The sequence below is a fragment of the Arvicanthis niloticus genome, chromosome 17 (assembly GCF_011762505.2).
Source record: "Arvicanthis niloticus isolate mArvNil1 chromosome 17, mArvNil1.pat.X, whole genome shotgun sequence".
NCBI lineage: Eukaryota > Metazoa > Chordata > Mammalia > Rodentia > Muridae > Arvicanthis > Arvicanthis niloticus.
In genome coordinates, this window is record NC_047674.1 from 21,773,611 (window position 1) to 21,799,026 (window position 25,416).

The following is a 25,416-nucleotide window of genomic DNA, read 5'->3' on the forward strand; positions in this document are numbered from 1 at the left end:
GAAATAATATGTACATAGAGCACAGCAGCAATCTCCTTAAAAATGGAACCCTGGCATTTTCAACAGCATGATGGACTTGGACTATATTAAATGTATAAGCCAGGCCAGAAAGGCAAATAAAAACTAATTCTCCAGGTAAAACAGTAGATACCAGGAGCCAGGGCTATGTTGGTCAACAGATAAAATATGTATGTATGTCAGGCAAACTATGCTAATTAGTTTAAAGGAGCCATTCCACACGATCTACTTAATTCAAAACATCATGATATTCATGAGTAAACAAATACAACTTTTATCAGTCAAAGCAATTAATTCCTATAAAGAAGCTGTTAGAATGGTCCTTATTCGATCTGAATGTTTTCTGATAAGGAGTTTGTACCCAAAGAGACTCAGGAACAGAAGAAAGATCACATTGAACCTGAAAGCCAGCTAAGTATTTCTCAGGAGAAACCAAACTTATTGACATCCTTGCTTATGAACTTCTAGCTTTGGAAGTTGTGAGAGAAAGAATTTCTGTTGTTTAATCTACTCAATCTGTGGTATTTTATTATGGCAGTCCCAGAACACTCATAATTATTAAATTATTATGGATGAAAATGCCACAATTGTTAGCTCTTAAGACAGGTGAAAGTAAAGTAATGTAAAGATTAAATATGGGGTCTGGGCTGGACACTGGGTTCCACTGTCAGCTTTACTCTAGTTAGCTCTAGTCTTTACTCTAGTGAGCTCGGTCAGCTCAGCTTCACGTGCCACTCAGGGGCTTACACATGCACGCATTCCTTACAATGGTGCCTGGGATGTTGCCCATCACTGGAGCCCCACTACCCTCCATACTTAGTACAATAAATTTCAAACACATTTGATTTTTTTATTCCCTTAGTTCTTGTTCTTTGGTTGCTGTTTTCTTTGCTTTGGATAATATGTGTTTGTTTTGTTTCATTTTATTTCTTTTTGAGATAGGGTCTAAGTAGCCCAGGTTGGCTTCAAACTTGTAATCTTTGTGCCTCAGCCCAAATACAAGAATTATAGGTTTGAGCCACCGTGCCCAACAATTATTCTTCTACAGTCCATGGTCTAGAGCAGTGGTTCTCAACCTGTGGGTCTTGACCCCTTTGGGGGGCGGATCACATATCAGATATCCTGCCTACCAGATATTTAAATTACTACTCATAATAGTAGCAACATTACAATTACGAAGTAGCAACAAAATAACATTATGGTTGAGCGTTACCCCAACATGTGGAAGTATGTTAAAAAGTTGTAGCATTAGGAAGGTTGAGAACCGTTGGTATAGACTGTTCTCAGGTTCACAGGCAAAGTCCTTAGCCGTATGCTAGAATCGTCAAGGCCTGGTTCCTACTTTCTGTCTTCATCATGGTACTTTTTCACCCTGGTCTCCACACTGCAAAGTTTATTAGAGCCACAGTCCCCTTCATCCCTCCAGTAGCCCAGGTTCCCACCATAGCTCTTACCCACCTCCTCCATTGCGCCCACTCCTGTGCTCACGCCCTTCTCATATCTCATGATATCCAAGATGAAGCTGAAATCCACACTTGGGTTATGGTTTGGAATCAATTCTATATTTACCCTCTGATAGCCAATCTTTGTTGCAACTTGATCACATCTGGATTCAAGTAAAACACAAGCAGCTGGGCTCACCTGTGGGGAATTTTCTTGATTGGATTATTTAAGGTGGACTTGAAATCTGGGCCACAGGTTCTGCTGGCAGTTCACATGAAAGGACATGGAGGAGGAAGGAAACTTTTGCTTTTACCTGCTTGCCCTCAGTCTCACTGGCAAGTTCATCTATCCTGCTGCAGAGGCATTCCTTCACTGATACTAGAACCTACTACTTAGGGATTCTAACACAGACTAAGAGCAGCTGAGACATCCAGCCTTGTAGACTGAAAATTTACCAAATTCTTGGTCTTTCTATTACGAGAAAACTATTGTTGGACCACAACCTGTAACTCACTCTAATCTCCTTTGAATCTATCTATCTATCTATCTATCTATCTATCTATCTATCTATCTATCTATCTATCATCTATCTATCTGTCATCTATCCATCATCTATCTATCTATCTATCTATCTATCTATCTATCTATCTATCTATCATCTATCCATCATCTATCTATCTATCATCTATCTATCTACCTATCTATCTGCCTGCTACCTACCTACCTACTTATTCATCCACCTATGTATCTACTCTATTAATTCTGTTCCTTTAAAGAAACCTGAGTAATATACACCCCAACTTTACCCTTATGCATTCATTGAGAAAAGGCTGTTCAGCACCTAAGTAATTCGTCTGACAACATTTCAGATAAATAAGGTAACAGATGTTGTGATATCACTTTGGCCATTCATGGAGGAAAATCTGCATTCTGCACTTAGAAGAGATGATGTGGAGTTCGCACACTTCCCTCTGCTGTCTATTCTACATTTTCAAAGTTTAGTGTTTGCCTGTCTTACAGCTGCAGAGAGCAGAGAAAGCATGGTTTTTAGAAGATACAAGTCTTGACATTTTTAAGGACAGCGCTTATTTGGTCTCATTAGCAAGCTAGTTAACTGACAGGGAAGAACATCTTAATTGCTCATTAACTCTGATGATATTCCTTTGTCTGGTGTCAAGGTCTGAGAGAGAGCACAGGGCATTTACAGAAATGCTGATTCTTTGGGGACAGCTGAAAAACGTTTTAATTCTGGTTTTAAAATTTCTTGCTAGGGTAGTTATTTTTTCCTCTGGTTAGTAAGATGAGCCATGCTGGTGATTAATTATTATTATTTTTTTTGAGCCCTGAGGTCTTTCTCTGTCATCGATTATGGAAGCCAGCCTTGGTTAGATTGTAATCTGCAAAGCCTGACAGCTTATGTAAAAGGCACTCAGAGAACAGCTTTTTCCAGGTCTCTGTTGCCTCTGCCCAACCAGCCTTACTGCATGCAGGACTGAACAATAAATGTCAACATTGTTCCACAGCTGCTTGGGTTCTTTCCTCAAAGCACACAGAGATCCAGGGACTCCAGTAAGCATGTGTCTACACACCAAGAAGTACTGTCCACATGCTTGTCTGTGTGCTATATCATGTGTGCAGTGTTTATATCAGACATTACAATGTCAGCTAGCAAATAATTTGGGCTACCAAGGAGTAGGAAATGTCGTTGTCTTTGAAATGTCACATTCTCAGAGGTAGGCTCAAAATGGACTTTGCTGGACGTACATTCTCTAAGTCATGTCCCTCCTCATCCTGAATCATCCTCTACACAACAGTAAATTACCAGGGGTCTAACATTTATCTCTGTCACAATGCAGTGTGACAAAAGCAGGTACGTGCTTGCCCCCAGAGGCACAGTTTATTAAAGGTATAATGAAGACAGCAGATGTTCTAGACAGATGCTTCTTCTAGAAGACACTTATCAGATGCTCTATTTCCCTCACTGCCCACTAGCTAGCTACGGTTTATTTGAACATCACACTGGGGAAAGCAGTTTTCTTCTAGACTCAAAAAAACAACAAAAACAAAAACAAAAAAACTAACCATAACAACGAAAGAATTGGTCTTTTTAGTGTTTCGGCTTGGTTGGTAAATAATTTCAAATACAGCAATGATAACGATCAGCCCTTGCTGTTTTCTAGTAACACACACACACACACACACACACACAAAATCACAATTTGCAGTGCAAACATGCTCTTCCACACAGTGAGTCAGACTCATTCCCCCTCAGCATCCTACCTAGTCTTCTAGGCACCATGGGACCCTTTAGTGAGATGAGTCAGAACAGATAGGAAAATGACATGTTCAGGAAGACGTCTTTAGCTTTACATCTTTGTATGCTGTGAGGTCAGTAGAAATAGCTGTGCTAAGCTAAAACCACCTAAAAGTAAGTCTGGTGTACTCTGGAATCCTCAGATTACTGTGCTCTCCCCAGGGTTGCTCGATTATGTAAAAGACCCTTCTTTGGGCAGACCTAGGAATCTCTTGAATCTCTTCCGTGCCTGTAGGCACGAGAATGCTAGGCTAAGAGGCATTTGTTATCTAACTTCAATGGAAGGCAGGGGCTAGCTTTCAGACTAGCACTACCTCAGATGGTCTCTATCGATGTGTGATGGTTCTAGTTCCCAGCACCTTCAGCAGCATTTGGCATGGTCTGTCTTTTAGATTTTAGCCACTGTAATATGCATGTGCAGCCAAGTGGCATTAACTAATTAAATGGTTTAGTTTTAACATTGCTGAGCAGTGACTACAAGCACTTTGAACTAAGGCTGACGGACAGTGACCAGAATGGGAACTGTTTATCCTTCTGGTTATATGGTTACACACATATGTGAAAGATCACTGAGCTGCATACCTAAAACTTAGGCATTTTACTAATAAATGTCTTTGTAGGGGAAAGGAAAGAAGAAAAATCAGTGTAGTAGCCAGAGAGGGTGAGACCAACCTAGGCTTCACTGTGAAATCCAGACCAGCTTGGGTAAGAGTGTAAAACCTTGTCTCCAAAACACAAACTAGGAGAAACAAGGAACTGTATAAAATAAGCAAGGGCAGTGGGATTGAGCGATCTGGCGAGGATGCCCTGGGCTCTGCTCCGTCTCCTTCATCACACTACCTGGCCACAAACACCATGTAGAAGCTACTGATAAATGGAAAAGGTACAATTTCCTGCATTTATGGGATTGTGGAGATGAGAAAAATATTTAATATTTTGGTAATGCATGGCTTTATTTCAGTAACATTTTCCTTTATAACTGTTGAATATTATTGGCAGAAGTTTACAATTAGACATAAGCCAAACAAGAAGGCTTGAGTCAGTATTGTCACTGTACCTTTTTTTGAGGAGGAATGGTAATTGACACTTTGTTATCTATGATATTGATGGGAGCAGATGACATTTTACTAAGGACACCACGGGCACCCTGCTTCTCACCAGAGACACCTTGAATTTGCTTCTTTGTCCTTTTAATGGCTCAGTACTATTCTACATGATGATTTATTTAACTTGCCTCCTGGTCCTGTACCATTATGCCATTTGAGATTTTTCCAAGGCAAATGATTATAGTGTCATTTAAAGTAGCTTAATATTTATATTAATCTCAGTAACGTTGTGAAAGCTTGGTCCTATATGACCACAAAAGAGCATTTCAATGGCATGGGTGTGCTCTACCTGACCCCCACACACCTGGCTCTTTAGAGTTAAGTGCAGTGGATATAGGACAGTTTGAACCTTTAGAAAACTTTCATGTGATGAACCTAGAGCTCTCTCAAAGGAAACTTTGTGATTCCACAATACAGAGACCAACACTATGATTCCTGGATTTTCTCACCAATGGCATAACAAGACAATCAGACAGCAGGTACAGCAGGTAGGAGAGAGCACACACAGGTAGGACTGAGATTGTAGGCAAGGGTGGAGGAGATGAAGGCAATGTTCTCACGGGAACGCTTGGTATTACACGATTATCACACGAGGATTTCTGGAGGATGCTCCACAGAATACCACCTGAAGGCACACTTTGTGCGAGGCTCACGTGAGCACACACACTCTCTTTCGTTATGAACAAGTTCTTTTTTTTTTTTTTTTAAAGATTTATTTATTTTATGTATGAGTACACTGTTGCTGTCTTCTGACACACCAGAAGAGGGCATTGGATCCCATTACAGATGGTTGTGAGCCACCATGTGGTTGCTGGGAATTGAACTCAGGACCTCTGGAAGAGCAGTCAATGCTCTTAACCATTGAGCCATCTCTCCAGCCCATGAACAAGTTCTAAGAGGGAAACTACTGAAGTCAAGTTGAGCCCTATTTCAATCGACAATTTATATAGCCTTAACTCAAATATATATATCATATGTATATGCATATAAATTCACACACACACACAAACACACAGACAGACATATAATTCTTCTCCAAGCAATCAGATAGTCTCGGTGATTACAACATAGTAAGACCAGAACTAGAGAAAGAAGGAAAGAGAGAGAGAGAGAGAGAGAGAGAGAGAGAGAGAGAGAGTATTTTCAAATGCTCACTGCAACTATTGTTAATAAAAGTAAATAGATGATAGCCCTAACATCCCGCTTCTGACTTGACATTGTCCTATGTAGTAGTTAAGATGCATCCTTCTCATATGTGGAGGTAAATCCTTCCCAACAGAAATAATTTATTTTATGTTTTTAAAATTCTTATCAGGAATAAATAAAACAAAACTTTCAAACTATTAGAACTAGAGAACTGAGCAGGATACACAGGTGCAGGAGTCTGGGCTGTAACAGAACACCTGAGACTGGGAAACTTACAAAGGAAAGGTATGTTTGGCTCATAGTTCTTAGCCTGTGAAGTACAAGAGAAGGACAAGGCATCAATCAGATCAGAAAGGCCTTAAGACTTCATGTCATGGCAGAAGGCGGAAGGACAGACAGGCACACGAAGAGGATTCAAAAGAAAGGGTTCCCTGTACAGCATCCCATCTTCTGGTAACTAATTCAGTTACACAGGAGCAAGAATTCCATCCCACTAGAAAAGCACAGATGAAAGTTCTTTAGTAATCTAATTATCTCCCACAGGCCACGCCTCCTCTGATGGCGTTACACTGGGGATTGAGTATCAACTCCATCAGCCAAGGTGAAGGAAATCCAACCCACAGCAACAACTAAAGATGAGAGTCAAAGACACATGGCCATTCTCTCCGTAAATAATGTGTTTGCTTTTAACTTAGCAAAGAGTTGTCCATAGTTGCAATGCACAGAGCTGTGTCTTTGGCTTTCTGAATCCAAGGCTGTAATAATAGATCATGTGACTGAAGACAGGGAAAGCCCTCTGGTTCAGTTCTGCAGACTGAGTGTGCTGAGGGAGACAGACAAGTTGCTGCTCTGTGTTTCAGCGGCAGCCTGCATGGTTCCTCTTTGCCTGACTCAAATGTGGGAATGCGAGCCTTCCTAACATAGTAGCCATTATCTGTATTCACCAACCTGCAATGAGCTGCACTGAAACATTTACAGGTAGCTTCAAGGACACACCCCAAGTACAAAATCGTTTTTCTGGGTGGTAGAGTTTGGGTCACTCTGTGTGTGTGTACATCAAACATTCTACCAAATCAACTCCCCAGTCCCAGGTTCCATTTTAAACATCTTTTGTTTATTTGTATTTCTCCACAGCGAATATGTATTACTTTATAACAATAATAATATTACACAAACTGGAAAGGCCATAACTGACAAGCTTAGGTGGGTTAGGCATTTAGCATAACCCACCTTGGGGCTCTCCACTCTGGCACGGGAGTGGAGAGGTGCTGACTCACATGGTGAGACAAAGGCTGCCACATACAGAAACCACAGCATGTGGGTAAGTGTGCCGGTGAACTTGCACCAGAATAGTGTTTCTGCGGGCTCAGGAAGGCTGAATAGTCCCAGCAAGTGTGGATCTAATCTACCTAGCACCTTCCAGAGAGGCACCTTACGTGGGCCAAGGGAGCCCAACCCCCTCCACACCTGCTCCCTAGGGCAGGGACTGTCAGCAGGATGCAGCATGTCTTCATTCCCAGACAAACAGACTGAGGACACTGAGCCTTTTGACCCGTCTCCCCATCATTTAAAACCAACATGTCAGTGCTGATAGCTTTTGAGGTCAGTTTCCGTTCTAGAACATTCCGGTTCTGTTTGAAATGATACTGCTCGTTTTGTTCCCCATCATTTTGTCTAGAAATAAAGTAAATATTTTTACTTTTTTTTAATTAAAAAGAGCCAACAAATCACAGCCTTAATTAGTTTAGGGGTACAGTGACACCATGATATATGTTCAGCAATAAATTAAGCAAAGGATCATATTAATAGTATATCTTCACCCCCCCCACTTGAGTGGCAGTTACATGTTTAATATTATAATCAACAGCACAGCTCTTTATGAGCACCCCAAGAAACTGAAACTCAATTAGGAGATAAAATATCATGATACTCCCTTGAGACATGCTATATATTATTTTGAAGTGTGGTTATAATGCTTAGAAGAAAATCAGAACACTTCTATTAAAAATACAACTTTATTTGTTGGAAGTATCAACTATTGAGTTTATATATTAAAGTCTACAACCTTTAGTTTTAAAAAATACAAGGTAAAGAGGAATATTTACTTATTGTGTCATTATTTTAGTTCCAATACAAAGTTCTGAAGACTTCTTCATATCTCTTAATCAATAAGAATACAAGATGCAGGCAACTTTAACATACTACCTGATAGTTCGTTTTATAAATTAATACATTTTTAGAGAAGTGTCAAGACTCTGCGACAGGCCAGTAAAAATGGTTTTCTCAAACTGTCTTATGAAACACCAAATATACATATCAATAATGTCTTTGCATAAATAACTGGAGAATCCAAACAACTGTATTAGTAAACCACTTGTTCTATCGGTTCTCACAGCAGCTCAGAGTTGCTGCAGCAGCAAATGTCACAGGTTGGCACCTTAAGTCAAAGGCTACTTACTGCCTTTTTTCCCTAAATCCACTACATTGCTCAGCTGAACTACAGGAGGTCACTTAACTCTTCTATTGCCCACCAAAGTGCAGAGTGTTCTTACTTCATAGTAAAAGCCAAGATTTATTCACAATTTCAGCCTACAGTACTTCACCTATGATGCTGCTGGTATGAGGGCCTGGGTGAGGATCCACTGAGGAGCATACTGAGAGACTCCTCCTGTCCCCAGACCTGAAGCAATGGTGAGTCTGAAAACAGACTGGGAAGCCCAGTGAGTAGTCTCAGTGTGGAAGAAGAGGGAAGAGATGGGAAACTAATTCATTGGTGGTCCATCTATACCTTTATTGCCAATTTGTCCATTAGCATATGAATGGTGCCATGTATGGAAATACATGGCAAGTGTGGGCTCAGAAACATTAAAATTAATTCACATAGAACTTCTCATGTCAATTTCCCAACAAGTTTACATTATTTATAGGCCACTTTAATGCTTTTAAATGGTGGCCCTAAATAGAAGCCTCCTACTTTCTAGAAGGAACCTCCACACAAACTTCTGATTTCTCTGATACTCCTCTTCCATGGTCACAGATTAACAGTTATATGCAATACTTCTATTTCTTTACATGCACAATTTCACACCTAAACATGGGTCTTAAAGAGAAAACTTTAGTCATTGAAATGAATACCCTGGACATGCAGAATAGTGAGGAGAAATAGCCAGTAATTTAAGGCAACCATTGTTCTACACTGAAATTGCCTTGACACAATCTGACAGATGGTACTTCTTTTTATTATTACATAGAAAAAAGAAAGAAAGAAAGAAAGAAAAGCTAAGTGGTCACGCAGAATTAGCCTGAGCTATACATCTCTGTCCTGGCTGCAGTGCTTCAAAACCAAGCAAAGCAGCAGCTGGAATTTGCATATGTTATAAACCACCAACAGCGCATGACTGCATTAAGCCAAGAAAGGCGCACAAGATCACACAGCTAAGATACAGCCATCATGTGTGTATTTATGAAAAAAAGGTCTTCCTTAGAGAGTTGTGTGTGTTTATCTTCCAGGAGTCTTTATTTGTACAACGGGAGCCCTAGCTTTCAAACACTCACTTACCAATTCCACAACGCGTCCTAGCCATCCATGTCTTTCTGCAGTCTACTATGAAATAATGAATGTGGACTGAGCAATGGGGTCGGTCAACGCAATCCAAGTACTTATGTACATATGAGTATGTCACAGTGAAGCCTATTTTTTTAATAAGTATAACTGGTTTAAAAAACAGTGAATACAATTTAGTCCACCTTTCTTTGATTTCCCATACAATAAAATAATCAAGACAAACACTACTTTTACATGCCTTGATGTTGCCACAGAGAAAGGAGGAATTTACAAGTTAATTACAACAAATCCCCCCTCATTTAAATCACACCTCAGCTGATCTCCTTGAATAGAGGATTGTTATAAATGGGACTCAAAGATATCAACAGCAAAAGTGCTAGATATTAATTGGGAGTCTATTTCTTTTCTATTATGCCAACCTGTCTCACTCTCAAGCCAAGGCTTTTGGAGTGCATTTTGTCTTAATTTCACATATGGCTAAAGAGCAACCCAGTGCACTGTGTGGTGTCGTGTGTGTGTGTGTGTGTTTGTGTGTGTGTGTGTGTGTGTGTGTGTGAGGCGGGGTGGGACTCTGCCTGATCTTCACAGGACAGCCAGTGTGGATGTGGACATGTGCTGTTGGAAAATCTCGCAGAAGATATGCAATGCTACCCCACACATCAGCAAGGAGTTCCAGATTTAACCAGGCCCCAGGCCCCAGGTGGCAGACAAAAGTTGGAAAGGAGAGAACTCTGTGCCCTGTGCCAGCTGAACTTGGTGGCAGGCTATTAAAGAAGAACAATGGGAAGGGGAGCAGAAACTAGACAAGGCCTGGGGTGGGGGGCAAACAAAAGACCCGGTGAGCTAATGTTCCTAGCTGGCATCTGCCTTTTGACTCAAAGAGATGGCTCTTAACCAAGGTTTCCCTACAATAGTATGGAATCAGCTGTCTCCTGGACTCCTTTGTAAGTGCTGACTGCCAACAGAACAAGACAAGATTTCAGTTGATAGGGAATGTATGAGTCCTTGAAATAATAGAGATTCTCTATTTCTTCTACAAAGGCTACTTCAGTATTATTATTCCTGGCATGTATGTTAGGACCTGTAATTATGGCCAGGTATTATTTGGAAATATTAGAAAACTCTGAGGTTAAACAGTTGCTACCTTGATCCCATAGCTTACCTTTACAATGTATTTAACTGAAGAATAGTCTCAAACTATTTGGTGTGGGCTTGATATTCTTTCTCCCAATGAATTTCTCTTAGCTGGCTTTTTTTTTTTTTTTTTTTTTTTTTTTAAATAAATCACAACTATTAAACTAACACTCCTTATGGTAACAACCCATGAATCATAGAGAAATAAATATGCACACAGCCTTTGGAACTACTGTTTCTCAAGTATCTTTAGTCAAAAAGTAAAAATAAATACAAGGAATAATGAGAAGTTTCTAAAGTAAATCCCTAAGGAATGGTTGGCTCAAACCCCAGAGAAGGAGACCCCATGTGGAATGCTGTGAAGTACACAGAACACCAGGCCTGCCCCTACAGTAAACACAAAGGTTGGACAATCTAAACAGTAACTCTTCTTGGGTACAGACAAGAGCCAAGGAGTTAAACCACCAAACCCTAAGCCTAAAGTGGTATGTGGGAACTTGCTTACCGCCTCAGATTCTGCTGCCAGGAAGAACTCAGAGAAAAACCACAAGAAGAGTAAGGGCAAAGCTGAAGACTGGGCGAGTGAGAGATCACAGAACCACTGGCACAGACACTCACTTTCAGGCATTTCTCAGGGTTTCAACTGCTCTCACATAAGTGGACCCAGAGGAAGCATCCTTGTTACCTTAGTGACAAATGAAGAGATGGCCTGAAGGTGTGTACCTAATACCTCATGACCACTGTAAAGGACACAACAGTAGTTGTGTCATCTTTGTGCTAACACTGGCTAGCTGAGTCTAATGAGATCCTAATGTGCTTGATAATATTTAGGAGAGAGAGAATAAAGATATGCATCAAATGCCTCAGGAAGAAAGAACCAGATAAAATGTAGACTTCTTACAGTTTAATGGGATTGCTGGCATGCTGGTTAGTTTTATATCAACTTGATACAAACTATATTCATTTGGTAAGAAAGAACCTCAACTAAGAATATACCCAGAGCTGGGCAAACCTGTAGGGCACTTCTTGGACTGATTATTGACATAGGAGGAACCAGCTCATTGTAGGTGGTGCCACCCCTGGACTACTGATAAAAAAGCAGGCTCGGTAAGACAATCAGAAGCATCAGCTTAAGTTTCTATCTTCAAGGTTCCTGCCATAAGGTATGGTACCTTGTGGTAGGGACTGAGTTCTTGCAAAAGAACGCAGGAGACACTACTGGTGAAGGTGCAGCCCAGCCGCAGTGAGCATCTAACATTTTGGAGATGCCAGTATCATGGGGCAACCATTAAGTGCAGCAGCACCTATGACCTGGAGCCAGCCTGATTCTATGAGACAAGCTGTGGCCTGTGGAAATGGCAGAACTGGAGTAGAGTCCTTTGGAGACCAGAGGATTGTGAGAGGATCCCCAGACTGTGCCCTGGTTCTTCTCGTGGAAGAAGAAATGATATAACCTACTTTTGATTTTATAGGAGTCCACACTTAAGAGAATTAGAAATTTTATAGAGGCTTTGGATATTTTTAGAGACTTCAGATATTTTAGAGAATCTTTGAAAGACACCTTGAATGTTTTAAAGAGGCTGAACGTTTAAATTGTTTGAATTTGTAAAGACCACAGGACTTTTTAAAAGAGTTTTGTATATAGTGATAGTAATATTAACATACCATCCTGGGTATAGATAAGAAAGAAAAAAATTCTAGTTCAACAGTGTGTGTGTGTGTGTGTGTGTGTGTGTGTGTGTGTGTGTGTGAAGCTGACTGACAAAGGGCCAATTGTGCTGGCTGGTTTTATGTCAATTTGATAGAAGTTAGAGTTATTTAGAAAGAGAGAACCTCAATTGAGAAAATAGCACCACCAGACTGGCCTAGGGGAAAGCATGTGGAATGTTTTCTTGATTGAGGATTGATGTGGGACCCCTTTGGGCTGATGGTCCTGGGTTCTATAAGAAAGCAGGTGAAACAAGCCACAAAGAGGCCAGCCAGTAAGCAGCACTCCTCTATTGTAGAGAGATTTTAATCCAACAACACGCTACTCTAGCTGGAATACAGACACATCCTTAGCACACCTTTAACCACACCTTTAACCCCAAATGAAGAAGGAAAAGTTAGTTTGTAGAATATAGCACCTATGTTTGAAAGTTATGTCTAATTGAGTGTCAGACAAAGTGATGAATTAGAGAAAGATTTCACAGCATAGAATATGCCCAATTCTCAGGAGAACAGATAGGAAAGAGAGGAAAGAGAGACAACATAAGAGGGATGAGAGAGAGAGAGAGAGAGAGAGAGAGAGAGAGAGAGAGAGAGAGAGAGAGAGAGAGAGAAACAGAGAGAGGAAACGGTTTTAATGGGGCAGTTTTAGGGCTACAGGTTGCCAAGAGAGAACAATATTTAAAAAAACTGGTGAGTTTTGGGTTGCATTATGTGTTAGATGTTGGAGAATTGCTCATTTTCTTGTATGTGACAACAGAGTTGTGTGTTAAGTTAGCAGATGTCTTCTGTTCTTGGGAGAAACACACCATAGCACTGGGGAATAAAGTAACACGGTATGTGCAGGTCTCAGCCATGACAAAACTCCCATCTGCCTTCTCCCTGGCCCAAATATGCTCACTCACAATGTCCATGCTCCCATGAGGCTAGGAATACTGGGAGCTGCACTCCCATAGACAGTCACCATGGCAATGGGATACTAAGGATTTTAATTAGTTCTGTTCCTAGGGAACTAATTTATTAAATTAATTCTCTCCAAACTTGCTTGACCACAGAATTTTACTTTCAATGAGCATTTTAAATAGAGCATGGAACTAATTTCAAGAAAACGGATGTAAAACAACGTCTTGCACAGTAGTTACAGATACTAGCAAAGCTTCTGCCTTTATAGACTGCTTAGGTTAACTCCAATTTTGTTCTCAAAATATTTTATCGTGTTTAATTAAGATAAAAAGGAGATATTTTGAAAGGGCTTTTAAAGTTTTTTTTACTTTTTTCCTTTATGGAAAAATTCTTGATTTTTTTTTATTATATAAAATGCTGATCATATGATACAGAGGGTTTTGACCCTTCTTGACTAATTTAATAGCATCAGAATGATACCGTTACCACTACACTTTTCAATAATGTTACTTTTAATGTGTATAATGTTCTCAGGGTACAATAAAACTATGACTTATTTAGTCTTCATTCAGATTGTTGAACAAATTTCAATCTACTCAAGTTTATGATATAAATTATGAAATAAATAGCAGATGTACAAATACTGGACTGTTATCTCTACAGAAGACTGACTCTATGAAATAACTGAGCATAAGCCTCTTGCTTGATTCTTTCTCATGTGCCGTCCAGAAGTCAGGACACACCCACCATTAAACTGGGTGAGCTTTAGAAGCATCCCTCTGCTAAGACACAGCACATTAGTATCTGGTGCACATTGTTTTTTTTTTTTATTTATATGTCCAAATTGTTTTCTTTTTTATTAGTATGAATCGGTGTTAATTCCTGTTATATGAGTTCTTCATGTTACTGACATTCCCTGTCTAATGTTTTATGTGAATATCCACTGCTCTTTTCTATTTTTTCCATTTCTTCTTTCTTTAGAAAAGATGGTATCTAAAAATAACAACCGTTTACCTATATGTTTATACATAAGTATAAGTATACTGTTTATACTTTCTTTTATAAATACTTAATTTTTATATTTCATTCAATTAGTATAGATATGAGTATATTGTGTGTTGAGGCTCAAACTCGAAAATTCCTCCCAAACAACTTCATTCTCAATGTGCAATCTTCTAACAATGTATTTACTTCACTGGTGTGGTGGTTCTGGAATGTGCTCACTGTAACAGAATGCCAAGCAAGGTCATGGGGGTCTCGGATCTAGACGGACCCTCTGAAGGACCAGTGTCAAATGCCAGGCGCTGCTGTGATTTTCTGCAAATGGATAGAGGAACAGGCTTTAAGATCAGAAAATACACTTGTGGGTGATGAGGGAAGTGGGGAACATCTGACTTTGTAGAGAGGTCAGCAGTGAGCTGAGGAAACCAAAGGGGCAGGGAGAATACCAGCTCAGTCTCATGCTGGGAGGCACACTGCAAAAGCTTGTGCTCATAAAGTGTAGGGCAGAGTCACCTAAACCACATGATCCAGCTACACAGATGTAGGAAAAGAAACTCTTGGCCTCAAAATAATCTGTCTTCTCACCAGGCCAGCCTTAATGGTGTCAAAAGGCAACAATACACCTTTGAAAATAAAATTATGTTATTTTCTCTGAAATGTTTTACAAATGAGATGATGAATCATAAGAAAATATACTTAAAACAGTGACAGAAGGAAAATGAGTTGTTTCACTGGCTGTCCAGCTCTGCGCTCCTTTCCAAGTTGCTTTCACAGCTGTTTTTTAGACAACTGGATGAAACCTGGTCAGTTATGGTGGTACCTGCCTTTGAGGGAGAAGGATCAGGAGTTCCAGGTCATCCTTGGCTACATAGTGAGCTCAAGGCCAGCCTGGGCTGTATGAGATCCTGCCTCAAGAGAGGGAGATGGCTTAGTGGTTAAGAGCACTGGCTACTCTTACAGAGGACCCAGTTTGAGTCCAGGTGGCTCACAATCACCTACTATAACTCCAGTCCCAGGGAATCCAAAACCTTCTGACTTCAGTGAACACTGCATGCATGTGGCACATAGACACACATGCAAGCAAATCACCAATATGCATACAAATAAATAAAATCTTTAAAAATACAGAACTAAATGTATGGTACCTCTAAAGATATATGTATCTGATTTTCTGACAGTTACTAAATACTTACAATTTTTTTATTTTCTGTTAAATACTATTGATATTTATATTAGCTTAACAACTAATAGAGATTTAAAAACAAAACATTCTCAAAGGCTGACTCTGACTTCTTTTTCTGCTCCACAAAATGCAAAAGCTTTCCTCTACAGTTCCATTCAAGTCTCTAAAACCATTCTGAAATGGTAGACGCATCTTATGATGCTTCCAGCTAAAGATCCTCCTACACCTGTGGTTCTCAACCAGTGGGTCTTGACCCCTTGCAGAAGGAAGGGTGTCAAATGATCCTTTCACAGGGGTAGCCTAGACCATGGGAAAACATAGATGTTTACAGTATAACGCATAACTAACAATATTACAGTTTTGAAATAGCAACAAAAATAATTTGATGGTGGGGGGGGGGTCACCACACCATGAGGAACTATATTAAGGGGTTGCAGCAATAGGAAGGTTGAGGACCACTGCTCTACATACTTGTCGGTGAAACATAGCAAAAGCCAATTACTGAAGGAAGCTGCTCTCTGTTTGAGAAATGCCTGCTATAGTTTGGATCTGACATCAGTTATTGTGTGGAAGGCTTTGTCCCCAGCTGGATGAGTTCTTAACTGAGTGAGCTATTGGGAGGTAGGATCTTGCTAGGTGAAATAGGTCATCATCAGGACCCTGTTTCTGAAGGGTCTGTCTTGCTCTGGGCTTCTTCTTATCTGTTGTTCTCTGCTTCCAAGCAGCCAGGGGATGAGCAGCCTGACACAAACTCCCAGAATGGTGCTCTGCATAACTGCAGGCTCACACACATGTAATCCTACTGCTATCTGCACTGGTGTCAGTTCTCTTCTCAGGGCCATGACCAAACACCTAACAACTGGAGAGAGGACGTGATTATTCCAACTTACAGTTGAGGAGATACAGCCCCAGGGAGGGAAGGATAGTGGGATGATGAGATGGCTGAGCACCCTATGTTCAACATCGGGAAAGAGAAATACATAAACACTGGGGTTCAACCTGCTTCTTGTTTACTCAGTCCAGGAACCTAGGCCATGGGATGTTTAAACCTTCACAGACATGAAGGTACCATTAAGATTTAAAATCTACTTGGGTTGACTACTGAGATCAACTACCACAGTACCATTCCACTGGGGCTATTTAACTGCAGGGCTTCTGCCCCAACTTCTAGTATTCTTCTCTCCTCTTGATGCTCAGTTCAAAATCGAGGGCTGGCTTGGACATACACCTTACTTCTCTGTTCACAACAACACTCAGTACAGCTCTCTAGAATTTCTTTGACACATTTCTGCAAATTCTACAATTTCCGAAGCCCCAATGTTTCCATGTCTGTGAAGGTCTAAAGGACATTCCCCATTCCTCTTGCACCCAGTGAGCCACTCCTGGATACTTGAAATTATGGTTACTTGTGCTGCGCAGTACGTAGTATAAATACATTTTATAAGATTGTGATGTTTTTGAAAGCAGACCTCTGATGTAACAATGACTCCTGAGGAGGTGATATCAATTATGTATAGACACAACCGAGACAGGGATGTCTTCCAGGGTGATTCCCATCTTCTATCTTATGTTCATTCTGTACCTGGATAGTGGATTATACTTACGTGATATATAATAATGTCTGTATAAATGCTGCTTCGTAGTAACTTACACCAGGACAATAATTAAAATAACTATATCCAACTTCATACGCCAACCCAGGAGCAAAGAAAGCAAAATAAGAATACTGATTCTTGGGCTGGTGAGATGGCTCAGCAGGTATGAGCACTGACTGATCGTCTGGAGGTCATGAGTTCAAATCCCAGCAACCACATGGCGGCTCACAACCATACCTAATGAGATCTAATGCCCACATATGAGGGAGAGGAGCGAGCAGGGGGACCAGAGCAAGCGGGACTGGAGCAAGAGGAAGAAGGGAAGGAAAGGGGGAAGAATACTTGATTCTTAGATAATAATTTGTTAAAAAAAAAATCTTCCAGAAAGTGTGTTAAGACTACAAAATCATAGGCTTTGTCCCTGCAGACTGATTCAGTAGGATTCGAACTTGAGTCCATTTGATTCCAAGGGAAATCTGTGTGGAGGTTCACGGCCAAGACTTTAATATATGGTGATACAATGCCTACTTAACGACATGAATTCCAAAGTTAACTTTTTTCATGTACTTAAGAAGTTTGTTTGTTTTGTTTTTTAAAGTTTCCTGGCTTTAATGTTAAGTTACAAAACACACGGGCCTATAAAAAGAACAGTTAACAGTGCATCCAGTCTGACACTTTGGGAGCTTAGGCTGTGGGACAACAGCATCACATCCCCTTCTTTGAGATCACAATCTGCAGAGTTTGCACTTATATACCCTTTTTATAAAGTATTCAAGGCTTAATTTGCCACAAATAGTCCTTCTTCAGACCTCCTTGCCACGAGGCTGGTTTTAAAATAACTGAAAGGTACAAGGCTCTTACCTCGGTCCCAGATGCTGGCTCTTAATGCTCGTTCCAGCTGCTCCTCCTCGCTCAGGCCTGCTGTGTAGACATCATAGTTCCTGTAAGTTGCTTCATAGATCACCGGTCTGTCATTTGCATAGCGATTCTGATATCCAGAGGGGCCTGTGAGCATAATCAAAAGGTTATAGCCCCAGTAATGGACTTGTCTTTTGCTTCAGAATTCTGGCTTTGTAAATGCAAAGACAGGTCCATAATTCATGTCACTATTTTGAGTGTAATAATAATCTTTTAATCTAGAGAAGATGGCACATAGGGAAATCTCCCACAAGAGTGGGCAATTATGATCCTGTCACTTTACCGCCATAGTGTCCAACATGGGCCTAGACATAAATAAGATCTTACATGCCAATGAGGAAAAGAGACAATAACTTAGAAGGTAGCTAGAAGTGTTGGAGAAGAGACTGGAGTGGGCTTTGTAGAGTATGCTTAACCCCTTAGAGCTGTTGACCACTGGAGCATTTCCCATGAAGTCCTGACTTGAATGGGGACAGTGGTGGGAAGCAGCTAAGAACACTGTACTGTTTTGTGAATCCATCCAGAAAAGACAAGCAATGTTTCATGCATATACCAGAGTGCCCATGCTGGGTACTCTACTTCAACAACTAATAACAAGACTGAGATGGATGAGCCAATTGCTCTGACTATAACTACTAGACACTATACTTCCAATTAATACTGCTTTCAGAAAAAATTGGTTACTCAACAGAACAAGAGCTAACATGGTCATTAAATAATGCTTTATACACTAAACAGACAGCAATTAATAAAAGACAGCAGAGAAACACAGAGTGCTTTTGCAAAAATAATTCCATCCCGTTTGTGTGAGTTTTGAGTTTAGTCCTTGTGTCTTCTTTTCATTGTCAATGGTTACAGAATTAGTTTGAAGAGATTTTTGTTTATAGAGAACAGTCTGGCATAATGAGAGACACTATATTCTGTTCCTTGCACCCCTTGATCCTGTCAGTATCATTGCCTTTGAGGGGGATGTTTCTTGTCTTAATTAATGTGCTTGGTTGTTGAAAATCCATAACTACAGTATCATATATCTCCATGGCATCCTACGCAGAACATACCTGAGTGTTCTAAGTTTAGTAAAACTACAGAAAAGTACAGAACTTGGTTGAGTGAAATTTTACATTCAGAAATATGGAACAAGTTTTTTTGAAATTTATTTTTAAAATTATAAAAATTCTTTGATTATGTATGACTTTCTAGACAAAAATTTAATTTAGTTTTTAGTTATGATACAAAGGCTTCTTTATATGTACTTAGTTTTAGTTGACCCTTGCCTTCATTTGCTCCCCCCCCCCCCATTTCCTTGCCCTCGATATCCAGGACTAAAAGGAAATTTTCATAATTAGCAAAACTCAAATGACCTGATACTCCTCAGCACTCCCACATCCAGATACTGCATGTACCTGCAGACTCTTGCAACCCAACAATGTTTTAATAAAATAAAGCTGACAGCTCTAGTCATATAAACACTATAAAATCCTAACTTGATACTTAAAGACAAAAGCTGGGGACAAAGGAGGAAGAAAACCTCGGTGCTTTAAATGGGAAGGACGAATGGGAAGGACTGATGTGCTAACGGTGCTGTATCATCAATCATAAATCACCGGCAAGACCAAAAATGACATGATAATGGGTCCCTGAGAAACAGCATGTTTCAACTACTGTTCTAATAGCCCAATCAGATGTATTTACGTCTTTATAATAATCAAGGACTGAGGCATCTAACAACCAGTGCTTAGGATAGATAAGTTTAAATTATATCTTGTAATAAATGCTTTTTAAGTTATATACTTTGGCCCTGTTATAAAACAAAACAAAACTGCCAAAAGCTTTTCTGGCTTTGTTAACTGTTCCATCTGGTCCTTATACACATTCCAGGACTCCATACCAAAGAGACCAAGGAAAATGACACAGATTAGAAAAATTGGTAACAGCTTTAAAAACATTCGTTAGTTTCTTTGACCTCTAAGGAGTTTCCCAGATGAAGGTGGCCATGCTAAGAATAAATCACAGACTTGCATCCTGTCCTAGCCTTTCCCTTAGCTACCTGTATAAATGATGTGACCAAATTATCTAGTCATCCTAAGCTCTGTCTTCCAGCTGTCAGGCAAGATGTCCAGACCAGAAGTCCACAGCAAGCCACGTCTGTGCACACCTGTGGTTGGTAGTGCTAGCTCCTTCACCCAGAAAAAGGTTGCTGGTATATGTGCACACATAATCAACTGTGCGTGTATATGAGGGCCAGCAGAAAACTTCAGTGGCCATTCCTCCTCTAAGTGCAGTGTTTTAGACACAGTGCCTCAGTGTTCTGTGGGCTGGCTAGGCTAGGTTGGCTGGTCAAAAAGGCCCTAGGATCTAGTAGTTTGTGACTCCTTGGGACTTACAGGTATATGCCACTGTGTGTGTGTGTTTTGTTGTTTCTTGAGACGAGGTTCCTCTGTGTAACAGCCCTTGGCTGTCCTGAAACTCAATTTATAGACCAGGTTGGCCTTAAACTCAGAGATCTGCCTGCCTCTGCCTCCCAAATGCTGGGGTTAAAGGCGAGCACCACCACTGCTTGCCTCTGTTATTACTTTTAAAAGCTGGGTTCTGGGGATCAAACCAGGGTTCTTATGCTTATGCAGTAAGAACTTCACTGACAGAGCTCTCTCCCCAGACTCTACTGCTATTTCTTGTGGATATTTATTAAAGTGAACCAGAAGAGAAACCCCCCTTTCCTCTAGTAATATCAAGCTATTACCTTTCTTGTCCTAAGCCTCCTGGAGAGTTTAAGTCAACAAGAAACATCACAATGGGAGGTAGAACTGGGGTGGTTTTCCTGACCAGCTCTGCTCCTCCTGGTCACACAGGCCAGTTAACACTTCTGTTCTCTATTACTCACTGCAAACTGGTGTCTACAAAGGAAAGAACATGCTCTTCCAGGGACTACAGTTGTTACCTCTGTCCCTGTTTAATCATGCCATCTCAGCTCAGCTGATAACCACCACTTTATCCAGACCAAGCAGAGGTAGAAGAAGCCTGAGACACAAACCATTGTCTTGAGGGAGAGACAGAACCCTTGTCTATGGCTTCCAAGTCTAAGGCCACAATCATTAAAACCATAGCTTTTACTCCTAATCTTATCAGCTGAGTAATTGTGTGTGTGTGTGTGTGTGTGTGTGTGTGTGTGTGTGCAGGGCGGGTAGATGCCAGTCCTCCCCTTCTGACCTCATTATCTGGGTGAATTTCAGGCTATTCAGGTGACTCATACATGATGAAGTCATGAGCCAAGGCTTGAAGACTATGAGGAATACGGAGCCCGATTACGTCTAAGACTATCACACTATGGGTTTAGTGCTTCAGGACCTTCCCAGCACACTCTGGGCAGTCCACAACAGGCCATTTCTGATTCCGTCTCTTCTCCATGCGAAGTCCTCTCTGTGACTGCTTTCCTTGACTTCTACTCATGTCAAGACCCAGCACTCCACTCTTCCTCTGTGCCGCCTCATGGTCAGCAGCTCTCCCTCCTTCCCAGAGCACTGACACCTGCCTGCATGCCAATACTCCTGTCTGGACCTCTGCTTGGAAGATGCAGTAGGGGATGGGTGAGCCCTCTGAGGAAATCTAGTAGCAGAGTGGAGAAAACGTGTGAAAATGAGCCTCAGCCTTTATATAGTAGGTCCTACAGGGTCATGAATGCTTAGGAAAGGGAAGTAAGGGCACTTTCCAGGCTGCGTGGTGCAACGAGAAGAGCAGGGCAGAGCAGACTCCCTGAATGCACACATTTTCCAGGAGAGCTGGAAGTGCAACCTGACTAGCAGGGGTAGGTGAAAATCCAACAAACACTAGCATTGTTAGCGGCCCACCTGCATCACACTACAGCTCGGCTTTCGTCTTCATCCAATTAGTCTATGGCCTATTTTGTTTTATCTTCTCAAATATACCCACCCCTGTATACCCACCTATAAATATCCAAACCTATATACCCATCCTATATACCCACACCTATATACTCATCCTATATATCCACACCTATATATTTACCCCTCCACTACATGCTCTAAGAGAGGTACTGCTGGGTTGTTTTTTTTTTTTTCCCTCTCTCTCTTACAGGGTCTATAACAGCACTCTCTTTTATGTGACCTTCACAGGGTGCTGCTGAATAAAACAGTCTGTGACTTAAGAACATTGTATGGGAAAATAAACCCAAAATTACACACACACACACACACACACACACACACACACACACACACGTGTGTGTGTGTGCATGCATGTGTGTATATATGTATACACGGCATGCACAAAGTGTTAGCTTTTTCATCTCTGTGGCAAATACCTGAGAGAGCACCTTAAAAGATCAGAGGTGTTATTGTGACTCATGATTTCAGGAAGTGTTATTGTGACTCATGTTTTCAGTGTGTGTCTGCCTGTCCCTACTGCTGTGGGTCTGTGGGAAGGCAGAGCTATTGTCATGGAGAAGGAGCAGAGGAGCTGAAATGCTCACTTCATGGCAGGCAAGGTGCACAGAGGTGGAGGGGGGACGAGAAAGGGAGGGGGGGAGGGAGGGAGCCTATGCCTGTGGACTTCATTCTTTTTCCTCTTTCATTTCAAGTGGTATTTAGCCTACTGGATGTTATCACCCACACTCAAAGAAGGTTGTGCCCCTTCAGTTAAGTGAGTATGGAGATGACCTCACCGACATGCCTAGATATGCCCTTTACCAGTCTTTTAGGCAAATGTCAACTGAGTCAGACTGACAGCCAACATCAACCATCAGATACGGATTAGCAACAATTCTTTGTACCTGTTACAGGCATCTAAGTAAGCCAGGAATCGAAACAAAACTGCAACCCACTGTGTGAATCCAACCCATACTTTACTTTCATAAGACAATGCCTGCTCTCATGATAAAAGAAAGGGCTGGCTAGTTAGAACAGAGCCAAATGGATAATAAAGCCGAAAATATTAGCTATTTGGTACTTCCTACAAAAGGCTTCCAGCCTCAAATCTAATCTATGGCCATTGTTAACTGGTATCACTATAAAGTGTATAAGTGAACACATGTTGTGGTGAGAATTTTGATTTGTTTAAAACCACAGAAATGTTATGTGATTATGTTTTTGTTTAAATCCCAGGTGTCAGGTATGGGGCTGCTTCAGTAGCTAACTATGATTTGTCTCATGGTCTAGCAGGGGTCTGACTTTGTCAGCTGATAATAGTTTGTACTTGGGGACTCGTGAGAGGGTATAAAAATGCCTGAGCCCCAAGAAGCCAGGCTGCTGCTCCCCTGCTGCTGCTGCTGCTCCCCTGCTGCTGCTGCTGCTGCTGTAGACAGAATTTTGTCCAGTGGTCATGACCAAAGAGAAGAGAAGAAAGTGGACATCCCTGACTTGACTCTCCTAATCAGCAGTAAGTCACCTAATGAGATTGGTGCCCCTTTCCCTCTAACCTTCTTTCTCTCCTACCTAGTGTTGGGGGGCTGGAAGGCATAGGGGTGAAAAAGGGTGGTAAAGATAAAAGAACCCAGTAAAGTAGCCAAAAGTCTGTTTACAACATGTTGCAGTCGTCCAAGTTAAGATGTCAGCATCAGTTCTGCTGAGAATTTTCTTCCATGCTACTGACTGCTACCAACTGCGTACTCAGAGAGCAAGCATCAAGGGAGTTCTCTAGAGTCCTTCTAATGTGGGCAAGGGTCATTGCCTTGTGGTGATTTGATTTCATATCAAAGGACCCATTTGAAGGGGCTAGGATTTCAACATAGTAACCTAAAGGGAGACACATTCAGTCTACTGCACTACGATATCCAGCACCTATTACTGAACCACCCACCCAACCATCCGAAATACCCATGTTCTCCTTTTATGCAGGAGTTGAGTCTTCAGTTGTAGAGATAATCGGTAATCAGTATGAAGAGGCTACATATTTAATCTGATTGAGCTGTGTGGAGACAGGACCTTTATAGAGTGTGTAGCTCACCAGTCAGTCCTACTGGATTTACAACACACATACACACACACACACACACACACACACACACACACACACACTGGCCAATGAGATGCTATGTGCTACAGCAGGACTCTTCTGGCAAAGAAGAGCATTGCTAGAACTGGGCTGAAGCCAGGACCGTGTTCTTGAATTCAAAGTTGTCAGCTAAATAAACTTTTTCTTTAAAGCTGACGTATTCTCCCAGGCTGGAATAGACAGGTTGTGGCTGAAAATAAGTCTTAGGTGTGGACAGGAAGTCCTTTCCATCTTTTTGTAGAGAAATCCTGAAAAAATATATTCTACTCTTTAAGTTGAATGCTATTAAAGCCCATCTTAGCATATCAGAGAAAGCTAGAGCCTTTCTGACTGTGGAGAGGGGATAACTGGGGAGCTATATCCCTGTGGCGAATCCTTACACTCTGCCAGTGGGGCTCTCAGGTGACTTGTGGGTAATATGTACCTTATTGTACACAAGAGGTCTTACACCAATCAGACAACTGGACCATGGCAGAGCTACTGTCTTCCCTAATCTTCCTTAACAACCCATCTGATGCACCCTGGTGCTTCCAGGAAGAATCAAAGTACAGTTGTGTGTCATGTGAGCTATTCTACATCCAAAATAAATGCTGTCCTAAAGCTGCTCCATGCTTTTAAATATGTAGTTTTTAAAACCAGTGAAAATGTACAAAATGACACAAACTTACCTGCATTATTAAAGTGGTACTGCTGTCCTGAAGGTCCAGCGTTGGAGGTGAAAATGCCTAAACATGAAGGAAACCAACATTTAAATAGAGGTCATCAAGTTTTAATAGCTAATCTTCAAACAGTCATGCAGTTCTTCATGAGAAAGCCAAGGGTCACTTCAAATGATTTTTAAACAACTGGTAAAACAAACTTCATTTGTTTAGGGCCAACCCTTTAGGAAACAGTGTGTGTGTGTGTGTATGGGGGGTGGGGGGGGCTGTTAAAACCTTAATTTACATGCACTGGGGTTCCTTAAAGGTCTTAGGTGACTTCATCTTTGCAAAGCACCAGACTCTGACTTGGAAGCCATTGTAAAACCAGAGATGCTGTGGTGGGAAAAAGTCTTTGGCCAACATGGGTATTAAGAGAACCACATCTCTATCTCTGACATAGGTAAAGCAGACAGAGAGGCCTGGAGCATACTGTTACGATGACCCACTTCCTTTGCAAGCATAAAACAGCAGGCTCCACACTAGTGGTCATTTTCTACAAGTTCCTGGGAGACTTTAATTCTAGACTCACTACACATCCTTTCTCTGCTTTCGCCAGAAAACAATTTGCAGGCTGTTTTTCAAACTTAATTTTCTTTTGTGTCACTTGAAAAAAGAAAGTTTGATATAAAAAAAAAAAGTCTGCACATAAAACAGCTGTTGTCCTAAGGCAATAAT

The 25,416-nt window shown here is 41.0% G+C and overlaps 1 protein-coding gene across 4 annotated transcripts in view; it reads right to left on the reverse strand.

The window, feature by feature from the left end:
- The window catches only part of Rhbdd1 (rhomboid domain containing 1), a 132,412-nt gene that overhangs the window by 58,083 nt on the left and 48,913 nt on the right, over positions 1 to 25,416 (reverse strand). For 3 of the 4 annotated variants that reach the window (XM_076914925.1, XM_034521847.2, XM_076914924.1), the window contains exons 5-6: positions 24,709 to 24,765; positions 17,978 to 18,121 (exon numbers count right to left, since the gene is read on the reverse strand). In XM_076914925.1, coding sequence (XP_076771040.1) covers positions 17,978 to 18,121; positions 24,709 to 24,765 — 201 coding nt within the window. Of the gene's footprint in view, positions 1 to 7,586; positions 7,702 to 17,977; positions 18,122 to 24,708; positions 24,766 to 25,416 lie in introns of those variants that run through there. The other variant, XM_034521849.2, reaches the window with a different exon arrangement.